Source organism: Xyrauchen texanus, chromosome 9 (assembly GCF_025860055.1).
Source record: "Xyrauchen texanus isolate HMW12.3.18 chromosome 9, RBS_HiC_50CHRs, whole genome shotgun sequence".
Classification (NCBI taxonomy): domain Eukaryota; kingdom Metazoa; phylum Chordata; class Actinopteri; order Cypriniformes; family Catostomidae; genus Xyrauchen; species Xyrauchen texanus.
The window spans coordinates 49424545-49437044 of NC_068284.1; the positions used below are offsets into that span (position 1 = coordinate 49424545).

The window sequence follows — 12500 nt, forward strand, 5'->3', positions numbered from 1 at the left end:
TTTATTTTATGGTAAATTATCTATTATAGTATAACTCTATTGTACACGTCCCAGCATGCATCACGAGCGTGCCGATGGAACGACACAGAGCAGCTTGTGTGTATTAAAGATGTAAAACAAGTCAATGGGGAATGAGACTCTGTCAAACTCATGTTGAATGATGTTGAGATTCACTCATAATAGATTGAGGGTCTGTTGCCGTCCGCTGATCTGACCAACGTGAATAAAGAGCAAGAGACTGTCCACACTTACCGTTACCTGTCCTGGACACACCAGCTTTACATGATGATCTAAGAGCTTGAGCTGATGACTGTGTGTTCAATATACAAGCGCCGTTCAGAAACATTTGGGACAGTATTAAAAATACTAATAAATACAAAAATGAGTGATTTGTCAATTATATTCACCCTTTGCTATACTGAAAGCTCTACAAATACACATTATATGATGTTTAACCTGTTTTTTTATGTACAGTAATTTTAAATCAGATGAATGAAACGCTCCAAACAGTTGAGACGGGGCAATTTAAGACTAATAATAATTTGACGAGTTCAAATAACGAGGCGATGTGAAACAGGCGATCGTGTTTCTAGAGAAAACATCATTCCAGACTCGTCAATTTACCAACAGATGCTTCAGTAAATAATCCTGCACTTTCAGAACAATGTTCCCCAAAGAGAAATGGGAAGGATTTTGGGCATTTCACCCCTACAGTGGAATACAGTTAAAAGATTCAAGGAATCTGGTCTAATCTCGGTGCATAAAGGGAAAGATGAAAACCACTTCTGAATGCTCGTGAACTCTGACCCCTCAGACTGTCTTAAAAACATCATTCATCTGTGATGATATCATGAACATGGGTTTGGGATTACTTTAGTAAACCTTTGTTACTCAACACCACTCGCCGCTGCATCCACAGATGCATGTTCAGACTTTACTATGTAAAGGAGAAGCCGTACATCAACACTGTCCAGAAGCACTGCCGACTTCTCTGGACTCTCATCTGAGATGGAAAGTAGAACAGAGGAACGGTGTGTTTTGGTCTGAAGAGTCACATTTTAAATTGTTTTTGAAAAACACAGCCATTGTGTTATCCGGGCCAAAGAGGAAATGCACCATCCAAGCTTTTTGGAGCAGCATATACTGCCATCCAGCACCGTCTTTTCAGCAGTACAACTTTAAACCCCATACTGGCCGAACTGTGGCGCATTATGAAGCGCACAATATGAAACCCCTTACAATGGTGCTGTTGAAGACCTCCATAATGGATAAATGGGGGAAAATTCCACTTTTTCAAAGGTCGTCAGTGCCCAATATATCAAAGAGTGAATATAATTTACAAATCACTTATTTTTGATTTTATTAGCATTTTCCGTTCTGTCCCAACTTTTTTAGAATTGGGGTTGAACATGACACCTAAAAACACTTCAGTAAAATCATCATAAACACACATAATGTACAACACTGCTGGAAGAAAGAAAGGAAGAAAGAAGGAAGGAAAGAAAGAAACAATCACACAGAAGGAAGTTGATCACACTTCCTGTCCAGTCTGTCAATGGCTTTTTCTTTCTTTTATAATAAACATTTTAGAAATTTGAAACACAACATAAATGCATCTCAAAGTCCACATCACACACAGGTGAATGAATCAATGCATGAATGAATGAGTCAGTGAATTAATTAGTAAATTAATGAATTAATGCATGAATGAATGAGTGAGTGAATGAATAAAAGGATAAATTAGTAAATGAACGAGTATATAAATAAATGAGTGAGTGGATGAATGGATTAATGAGTACATGAATGAACGAGTAAATGAATGAATTAGTAAATGAGTGAATGAATGAATTAATTGAAGAATGAATGAGCAAATTAATGAGTGAATGAGAAAGTGAATGAATTAATGAAATAAAGGATGAATGAGCACATAAATGAGCAAATGAGTAAATTAATACATAAATGAATGAGCAAATGAATGAATGAATGTGTAAATTAATGAATGAGTAAATTAATAAATAAATGAATGAGCAAATGAATGAATGAATGTGTAAATTAATGAATGAGTAAATGAACCAATGAATGAGTGAATGGATGAATGGGCAAATGAGTGGATGAATGCACGAGTAAATGAATGGATGAATGAGTAAATAAATGAGTAAATTAATTGAAGAATGAATGAGCAAATTAATGAGTGAATGAAAAAATTAATGAATAAAGGATGAATGAGCACATAAATGAGCAAATTAATGAATTAATAAATAAAAGGATAAATGAGTAAATTAATGAGCGAATTAATGGATGAATGTGTACATGAGAAAATGAATGAATGAATTAGTAAATTATGAGTAAATTAATGAATGAATGAGTGAATGGATGAATGAGTAAAGGAATAGATCAATGAGTAAATGATTGAATGAGTAAATGAATGAGAAAATGAATTAATTATTGAATAAATAAATGAATGCATGAATGAGCAAATAAATGGATGAATGTGTAAATGAGTACATGAATGAGTAAATGAATGTATGAGCAAATAAATGGATGAATGTGTAAATGAGTACATGAATGAGTAAATGAATGTATGAGCAAATGAATGGATGAATGTGTAAATGAGTACATGAATGAGTAAATGAATGTATGAGCAAATGAATGGATGAATGTGTGAATGGATGAATGAATAACAGACACATGAGTTCATAGTGAGGTACAGACATCATATTAAACACAACAGTCCTCTGAACCAATCAGATTCATGTCATCCACACCTCCAGTCTGATTCACCCTCACAACAACAGAAAAATACACTCAAAGAACCGTTTGAAAGGTAGTTAACACGAATCATTAGAAGGAGATACAGAATGAAGGACATACTGGCTTGTGCGGTGCGCTGGGCGATCTCATGGCTGAACGCGCCGATGCCTTTGTTGGAAACGGCGGCCAGAGAGAAGCTGTATTCAGTGTTGGCACGGAGACGCTCCACCACGTACGACGACCTCGGCTCGAAATTCCTCTTCTCCTGTTAGATTGACAGATGAAAGACTCATCAGCAAAACTCTAAAATCAACATCTGAACTTGATTATCAAGTAAATATTGTGTAAGTGTTGATTTACTGAATGTAAATTGTATTAAGGCCCCGATATACTCCCGGAGAAGTTCTTCTGCGTTCTTCCTTCAGGGGTAAAAAGAAGCTCTAAACAGTCGAGCGACGGTATTGTTCCCGAACATTCAGACACCGTTCACAACATGTTTAGAGGAGCACGAGGACGCTTCATGTAAAACCTAAACTAATGTGATATTAAAATGTGTATATCATGACTTTATGCCTCATTGTATGAGCAGAATTCACTCCGGATCTGTAAAAGAAGCTGTTTTAACCAATCGATGATGATTTAAAATAATATATATGCAGTAGAAATGTTTAATATGTCTTGCGAGCGACGAACTGCTGTTATAAACCACCAAAACGACTGCAAAAACACTCAATTACATCATACATGTTCGTTCTTTGATTTTGCATTAGTATATCTGGGCCTAAAGCCTCATCCTTTAAATGTGTGTTTCTTCAACTTCAGGCACTTTCTTGTCATAGCGGTTCATTATTATTAAAAGAAACAGATTTCAACTGTTCTCGTTTACATGAAGGTAATATATATATATATATACACAGATCAGCCACAACATTAAACCTAAAGCCTAAAGCAAAGTAGGGAGGAGTCAAGGAGGAGGCGGGGCCGTGATGACGCACATCCGGCCCCTAATCATGCTAATCAAGCCGACGAGAGGGATGAAGGCGGCCGGAGGCGGCAGTTTGAGAGCTACAGGCAGCTGCCCTGTATGTGTGTGTGTCTTTTGTCGTTATGGTTTAATTTATCATTAAATGCTTATTTATTGTCGCATGCGGCTCTCGCGAGACTTCAGGTAACCGAGAGGTTATCTTCTAGACACGACCGGGTTATTCTGATTGGTTGATCAAATTATTAAGAGTGAGTTTTTAATGTGACATTCATCATCTTTAATTCCATTGAGGTTCATGAGTTCATGTTCTCACCTGAATGCCGAGCTCTGGAGCTTTATAGATCAGTTCATAACTCTTCACTGGTTCTTTGGAGTACGCGGGTTCCCAGGTCAACTCAACACTCGTGTCCGTCACTTTACCCACCTGAAACTTCCCTGGCTGTCCGGGAACTGCAACAGAAGCACAACAGACACGTCACGTGATGACAGAACGCCATCACATGACATCATTCTAATTTCCTGTGACTCACCTCCAGGTCTCACTTTGACATGAACGGGATCAGAGAACGGTCCGTCTCCCACCGACGTGAACGCCAGCACGCGTACGGTGTACGTCTCAGACGGCACTAAACTGTGGATGGTGGTGATGACACTGTCCTGGACGTTGTGGATCTGCCAGTTGCTCATTGGCTGTGACGGATCCATGGTGTAATAAACTCGATATCCTTTGATCAGACCGTTGGGCTCCTCCGGCTCGTCCCAGCGCACCATCACGGCGTTCTGGGATATGATGCGTGCCTGGATGTTTCGCGGCGGGCTGGCGGGGGCCTGTTCGCCGGTGCGAGCTTCCACCTTGTTGCTGGGCGGACCCTGTCCGATGGTGTTGACGGCAGAAACGCGGATCTCGTACTCCGTGTTGGGATACAGACCGCCGATGCTGTAGCGTGTCGTGGTGATCGAGTCCACCGTCTCGTACTTGCTGTCCGGCGATTTGGCGCGATACTGGATGATGTAATAGGACACGGGGTCAGGGTTACCGGAGTCCCAGGTGATGGTGACACTGGTGGGGGTCGTCTCCGTGACGATGGGGGTACCGGGAGCTCTGGGTAAAGCTGAAGAACACAGAAGAACATGTTATTGTGTTCAGAGGTGACTCAGAACCAATCCCTAATCTTTAAAGATCGTTCTCTTCAGGTTCCATTTTATACAACCATAAACTGACATTCTCAGAACATTGCAGGGAGAACATTGCGTAGAGCGCGTGTGGAGGCTTCACGCTGTTCTCCGTGGCATCCATGCACAACTCACCACATGCCCCAACGAGAGCGAGAACCACATTATAGTGACCACGAGGAGGTTACCCCATGTGACTCTACCTTCCCTAGCAACCGGGCCAATTTGGTTGCTTAGGAGACCTGGCTGGAGTCACTCAGCACACGCCCTGGATTCAAACTCGCGACTCCAGGTGTGATAGTGGATTTGCATTTTCAACTTTATTACAAATATTTCACTTTGAACATATCTGAACAGCCAACAATGAAATTCCTGTGATCATATATTAATCCTCATGTTGTTCCAAACCTGCATGACTTCCTTTCATCGGTCACTATTCACTTTTGTTTCATACAATAAAACTGACTGAGACTAACACCTCCTTTAAATGTAAACACAATGCGCACTATCCCTTTAAGAAACACCCGCTTACATTTAACGATCACTTGTGCCACCGCTTCGATGATGCCCAGGCTGCTCATGGCCATGCAGGTGTAGTTAGCCGACTCACGGATGCTGTTCAGTTCGAGAACATTTCGCCCGACGGGCATCTCGTCCTCGGGCGTCAGATCCTCAGAATTGAGCATCCACTTCACGTAGGGCATGGGCGACCCGACCGCCACACAGGTGATGTTCACGCTGCCGCCCGGCATGATCTCGTGACTGGTGGGCATGATGGTGAAGCGAGGAGGAACACGCCGAACTACAGCAGAGACAGACAGAGGGAATAAAGAAAACACCGGTGACAATGACAGCAAATGAACGGTGGAATTGCAAACAGGAAGTGCTGTTAAATATATAAACTGACTAGCAGACGCTACAGAATAATAAAGCAGAGGAACTGGAGAGTTACAGATAAAGGTGTTCTTACACATTTCTCAAGAACATCCTTGTTAAGACCACAGAAATATTAAAGCATGATTGAGAAGAGCATCAAACACTGAGCAAAACAAGAGAAATACACTCGTGTGTTTTGAGCTTTATTTCAGAGCTCCTCCGGAGAGACGAGAGAAACTCCGATGAGATTTAGGAGTCACAGTTCTGATCAATAGCTGCAGATATTGATTATATTGATCCGCGCTAAGAGCGCCAGTCTTCAAACAGGAAATGGAAAGTGTGATTGAGAGCGTCACATGCCTGAACTCGCAGCAGCACCATCACACGCATGAACACATGAAGACATGAACATGTGAAGACGTGAACACGTGAACACATGAACACGTGAACACATGAAGACGTGAACACGTGAACACATGAATACGTGAACACGTGAAGACATGAACACATGAACATGTGAAAACATGAAGACCTGAACACGTGAAGACCTGAACACGTGAAGACCTGAACACATGAACACGTGAAGACATGAACACATGAAGACCTGAACACATGAACACGTGAACACATGAAGACCTGAACACATGAACACGTGAACACATGAAGACCTGAACACGTGAAGACCTGAACACGTGAAGACGTGAACACATGAAGACGTGAACACATGAAGACCTGAACACATGAAGACCTGAACACATGAAGACCTGAACACATGAACACGTGAACACATGAAGACCTGAACACATGAAGACGTGAACACGTGAAGACATGTACACGTGAAGACATGTACACGTGAACACGTGAAGACATGAACACATGAAGACATGAACACATGAACACGTGAAGACATGAACACATGAACACGTGAACACATGAAGACATGAACACGTGAAGACATGAACACATGAACACGTGAACACATGAACACGTGAAGACATGAACACATGAAGACATGAACACATGAAGACATGAACACATGAAGACGTGAACACATGAAGACATGAACACGTGAACACATGAAACGTGAACACATGAAGACCTGAACACGTGAAGACCTGAACACATGAACACGTGAACACATGAACACGTGAAGACCTGAACACATGAAGACATGAACATGTGAAGATGTGAATACATGAAGACATGAACACATGAAGATGTGAATACATGAAGACATGAACACGTGAACACATGAAGACATGAACAGATGAAGACATGAACACGTGAAGACGAACACATGAAGACATGAAGACATGAACACGTGAACACATGAACACGTGAACACATCAAGACATGAACACATGAACACATGAACACACTTCTCGTGTTTGTAGTTCAGCGCGACTCTAATCTTCACGTTGACAGCGTTCGGCGGCAGATATCTCACACGCGTGTCACAGATCTGGCAGGTAATAATAGACAGACTTTGACATTTCACAATAACCAGAGCAACATTTCAGATTCTAGAGCAAATTATCTATATTACTATACAAATTCTAAAAGAATCTACTCCGTGAATGTGTTTCTGTGCATGTCTTCTTATCCTTTAACACATCTGATGTGTGTATATTATATTTCTGTGCATTTCCAACATTTTATATGAATCTCCGTGTTTCCATCCAGCATTGTTTATGCCATACATAAGAATCAGTGGATGAGATGCCAGCTTATGCCACCAAGCGACTACAGCAAACACATGACAGACGTGAAACATGTCTGCACTTACTAGTGAACGTGTTGAATTATTGCTCGTGTCTGAACAAATGCACAACAAATGTAATAAAGTGCTTTACTGGAATCTGGGAATTGTTCATGAAATCTTCATATATATATTTATGAGTAAATTCAGAGTAACTGTAAATTGGACTTTCCGCCGGATTCACAAATACGTAATATGTTCATAAATAAAACGGTGTGTGCACGTTCATTCACAATTATAATAATCCACGCCCATGAAACACCATATAAGGAAGTCACTCGAGAAATGAATATTATGCCTGAAGAATAATATTCGCGTGAATATCTTATAACATCTTAAACATGATCCGCGATCATGTTTAAGATGTAAAGGTGATCGGGCATTCTCTGTTGCAGCTCCTAGGCTCTGGAATGACCTTCCTCTGTCTGTAAAAACTTGTCCTTCATTGGGTGCTTTTCAGAGTGCGCTTAAAACTTACTTGTTCACTTTAGCTTTTGACAATGCTTTGTAAGTTTTTATGTCATATGTTTGCATTGTTTTTATGTCTTTGTTTTTACTTTTATACCTTCTGTACAGCACTTTGGTTCCACTTGTGGTTTTGAAAGTGCTCTATAAATAAAGTTGAGTTGAGTTGAGAAGAAGATCTTTGACTGAAACGCTGTAAGATATTACAGATTTATTATCTACACGACAGTGTGCGGGCTTTTACTATTTCCCCCCCGTTGTGTTCGCCCCTGCACCTGATGCGTTTGTTTATAGGTTTAACAGCATTAGCACTGACCGTACGTTATCAACTGAATGTGGATTTATCAATGCCTATTAAATTATGAAACCTAAATTATAGAGCTCATATCAAATAAAAACTGTCCAATCAGTCACGTCTATCTAAGAACCTTTCACCGCATGTCAAACACCTCCGCGGGAAACCATCAGCAGATTTGGGGGGAAAACTATACTTTAAAAAATCAACTGTTTCTAAATAGGTGTAGGCTATGGTATAAAATATTTTATGGAAATTTTTATGGAGTTTATGGAAATATCCCTCGTCAGCATATACAACATGTGTCCAACTTCACATATTGTTATTTATAATCATAATTAGGTCAATATTAAATACAGAGCATTGTAATGTGCCATTTCAAAATAAGAGTCCCCGTTGTGTTTCAGGCCTGTTTAGAGTTAAAGTCTCACGTTCTGCATAAAATATTTTTTCTGAATATTATCACAACATCTGTGATTTCATTCATGTTCCAGTTGACTTTTATGTCTCTGCAGACTAAGAAAATGTAACATTTTATGAATATATTTTAACTACTATCGGCCGATTAATCGGTTATACCACCTTACATATCGTATCGCCAAAATCCACTATCGGTCGAATTTATGTCAAAGCGGCTTTACAAACGATTTACACAAAAATGAGTTCTGCTCGTGTTTCGTGAATGAGGCCATAAGATTTTACTTTGGAAATCAAATTGCGCCTCAAGACCTGAAAAATGAACAACAGAAGATATGGAAGTGTCTTTAAGTACGCATCACAACTATGTATGTTAAAGTTGCATTTAAGATAGTTTTTTCCTTCAGAACATTCCAGAATTGAATAAATGCAGAAAACGATGCATCTAATGAAAGATCTGCATCTGACTGTTTGTGTTAGTTAATAAATAAATGAAACAGAAATTGTTGGAAGTTATGCTGATCTGTTCAGTTAATGTGGAGCGCTGCCAACCCCGACATCAACGACAGATGAAACACAGAGACAGACAGAATGAGAACGAGGCCTGAATTCTACGTCAGTAAAAACTGAGAATTAAAGAAGCAAAATCCACCAGAGAGAGAGAGAGAGAGACAGAGAGAGAGAGAGAGAGAGAGAGAGAGAACGAGAGCGAGAGAGAGAGACAGAGAGAGAGACAGAGAGAACGAGAACGAGAGACAGAGAGACAGAGAGAGAGAGAGAGAGAGACAGAGAGAGAGACAGAGAGAGAGAACGAGAGCGAGAGAGAGACAGAGAGAGAGACAGAGAGAACGAGAACGAGAGACAGAGAGAGAGACAGAGAGAGAGAGAGAGACAGAGAGAGAGACAGAGAGAGCGAGAGAGAGACAGAGACAGAGAGAGAGACAGAGAGACAGAGACAGAGAGAGAGAGAGACAGAGAGAGAAACAGAGAGAGAGAGAGAACGAGAGCGAGAGAGAGACAGAGAGAGAGACAGAGACAAAGAGAACGAGAACGAGAGACAGAGACAGAGAGAGAGAGAGAGAGAGAGAGCGAGAGACAGAGAGAGAGAGAGAGAGAGAGAGACAGAGAAAGAGAGCGAGAGAGAGACAGAGACAGAGAGAGAACGAGAACGAGAGAGACAGAGAGACAGAGCAAGAGAGAGTGAGAAACAGAGAGAGAGAGAGAGAGAGAGAGAGATGTTTACAGTAAGGGTTAGTGATTTCTTCGTGTATATTCAGGGGTTTGTACAATGAGACAGTAAATGTGATTGTTGACCGACCTTTTAAGCTCGGATGGGCCCGCTGGCACCAGCAAGACAAAATATAATTGTCAAAATATTAATGAAAATAAAATAATATAATAATAATTATATTAACTCCAGTCTTGATCAACACAAAACAGGTGTCGTTTGAAAGTTTAGCAGCTCTACTTTATAATACATGTGACATTATGACCAGAACTGAACAAGTGCTTTAAAATTTACAGATAAATCAGAAGTGTCAGTTTTAATTATTTATTAATAATTTTGCACTGCACAAATTATTGTAATCAGTAAAAACATCAAACTCATCAAATCTTCATGTGTCATATGTTGTTGGAAAGATCTCGAAGAGTAAAATACAACCAGACTATTTGTTTTACTCACAGACAAACATATAGTGAGTAACAGCTAAATATACGTCTTTGACTATTATGTTGGTGTCGCTTATATGCCACTTTTTCACTTATAACTTCACAAAACATAAACGGAACATTAAATATCACACATGATTATTTAGAGTCTGTGATTATCTTTCAATGGAGTCCACACACAAGATAATCAGATGTATAGATCATTAGATAATCCACATGAAGCACAATGTTACATATGACCACCAGGAGATGGCGCCAAATACACGACACAGACTCAATGATGACTCAAATGACACAGAATGAAACTCATTCTGTGAAATCTCATGACTAAAATCATGTCTGCATGCTATGCAAACCTTTAGTCATTGTTGTGTTTGCATGTGTAATTAGTTCTTATGTACAATTATTATCTTTTATTTGTTTGGAGATGTTTTTGGACACTATGATCAATTATATTTGTAATGTTGTAACTTTTGATCGCTTTCTCGTATCAACACAAAACCTTTATCAGATACAGTTGACATGATCGGGAACAAAACAGAAACAGTTTTTCAGAACCACATTATTAACACCCTGAGATATATAATGACAAATCAGAAAAAGAAGAAAAAGTAAATTTTGTTGTGTGATTTTTCTTAGGTTGTCTAATTATTTATCATAATCTTTATAAAAAAAAAAAATGGAAGTGTTCTTTACAATGATACAAACACTTGACCCTCCTTGATTTTGGGTTTTAGTTTTTTGTTCTAAGCTTTTAATTATAGTGAATGTCACTGAAAGAGGAAATCTTTAAACATATCTTCAGAGTTTAAAGGGTTAAAGTGTTATTCGGCTTCATAAGCAGCTGTCAGTCCGTCGTGCATCATTGTTATGATTGTGAGAGCGTGTTGAACACTGAAATGACGTGCTGCTGTTCTGCTGTATGTTCATTGTTTCAGAAAGAGCTACATCACACTTTAAGACTCGTCTCGGGTTTAAAGATGGTATAATTCCAGCTGTGAGTCTGAGCAGAGGCTTATGGGGGATTCAACATATCAGATCAAGAACTAAAATCTACGACTTCAGCTAAGAGGAGAAAATCCAGCAGAAAAACTCCATCAGCGGACGGTTTCTAACAGCATCTGCTCTTCAGTCAGACACTATTAATCACAATCGTTAAACCAATAAACACTAAATTGCAATGATCCGTTTGATAATTGAGTGTTTATATGGACGTTCTTGAGCGATTCTGCTGAATAAACTCCACAGAGTTTTAAGGTCATAAACCACGACACCTATCAACACCTTTACTGATGGATTAACTCAATGTATACTTCAGTTTTCTGTAGGCCACTATGTGTCGCACACTACACCAAGAGTATAATAAAGCAGTCGTGCGCACTATGACTCGTCTACTCTATGAAAGTAACTGAATACATGTTACAGCGTTACCCATTTTAAAATACAAAATATGAGTAACTGTATTCCACTACAGTTACAACTGAAATAGTTGTAAATCAGAATACAGTAACTTTCAAAAGTATTGTGATTATTGAAGGGATTACTCTGCATTTTATTGTCATTTCTTTTATTTAATATTTAGTTCTTTCAGATGGAAACATTTATATTTAAAATGAAGCATTTGAACAGCGCTGAAACACTTTATTATGACGTGTTACAATCATACGAGCAGACAGAGGGCGCTCTCACACTGTTATGAGTGAAAATGTGGATCAGAGTCTCAGTTCAGGAGTCATGTGACCAAACAACATGGCACTGACCACAGCAGAGCTTGTCTTTGGGAGAAACACCAACAAAACGGCATCTGGTAAGAAACTGAATTAAGTTTTTACATTGAAACATGTTTGAGTAAAAAGATTAGAGTCTCTAATTTCATTCGATATGACATTTTAAACATTTGAGCGATATATCGTGAAACGGCGCTCTGTTAAACACAATGACCACATATGTGGACTATAGGCTCATTTTCAGTTCTTCTATATTTACTGTCATTATCACATTGAGAATAAATGTGTCCATCCAAAAACTGATAAATGTGTCTTTCAGAGGCTTTATATGAAGTTATGATGAAAATAAGAACTGTTCTGAGACCAGTGCAGACAGACAGC

General features: G+C 39.3%; 1 protein-coding gene across 1 annotated transcript in view; it reads right to left on the bottom strand.

The window, feature by feature from the left end:
- Window positions 1-12500, bottom strand: part of LOC127648665 (receptor-type tyrosine-protein phosphatase S-like) — a 159894-nt gene that overhangs the window by 56279 nt on the left and 91115 nt on the right. The window contains exons 8-11 of the mRNA XM_052133378.1: window positions 5442-5711; window positions 4267-4848; window positions 4050-4186; window positions 2872-3016 (exon numbers count right to left, since the gene is read on the bottom strand). Of these exons, the coding sequence (XP_051989338.1) occupies window positions 2872-3016; window positions 4050-4186; window positions 4267-4848; window positions 5442-5711 (1134 nt within the window). The remainder of the gene's footprint in view (window positions 1-2871; window positions 3017-4049; window positions 4187-4266; window positions 4849-5441; window positions 5712-12500) is intronic.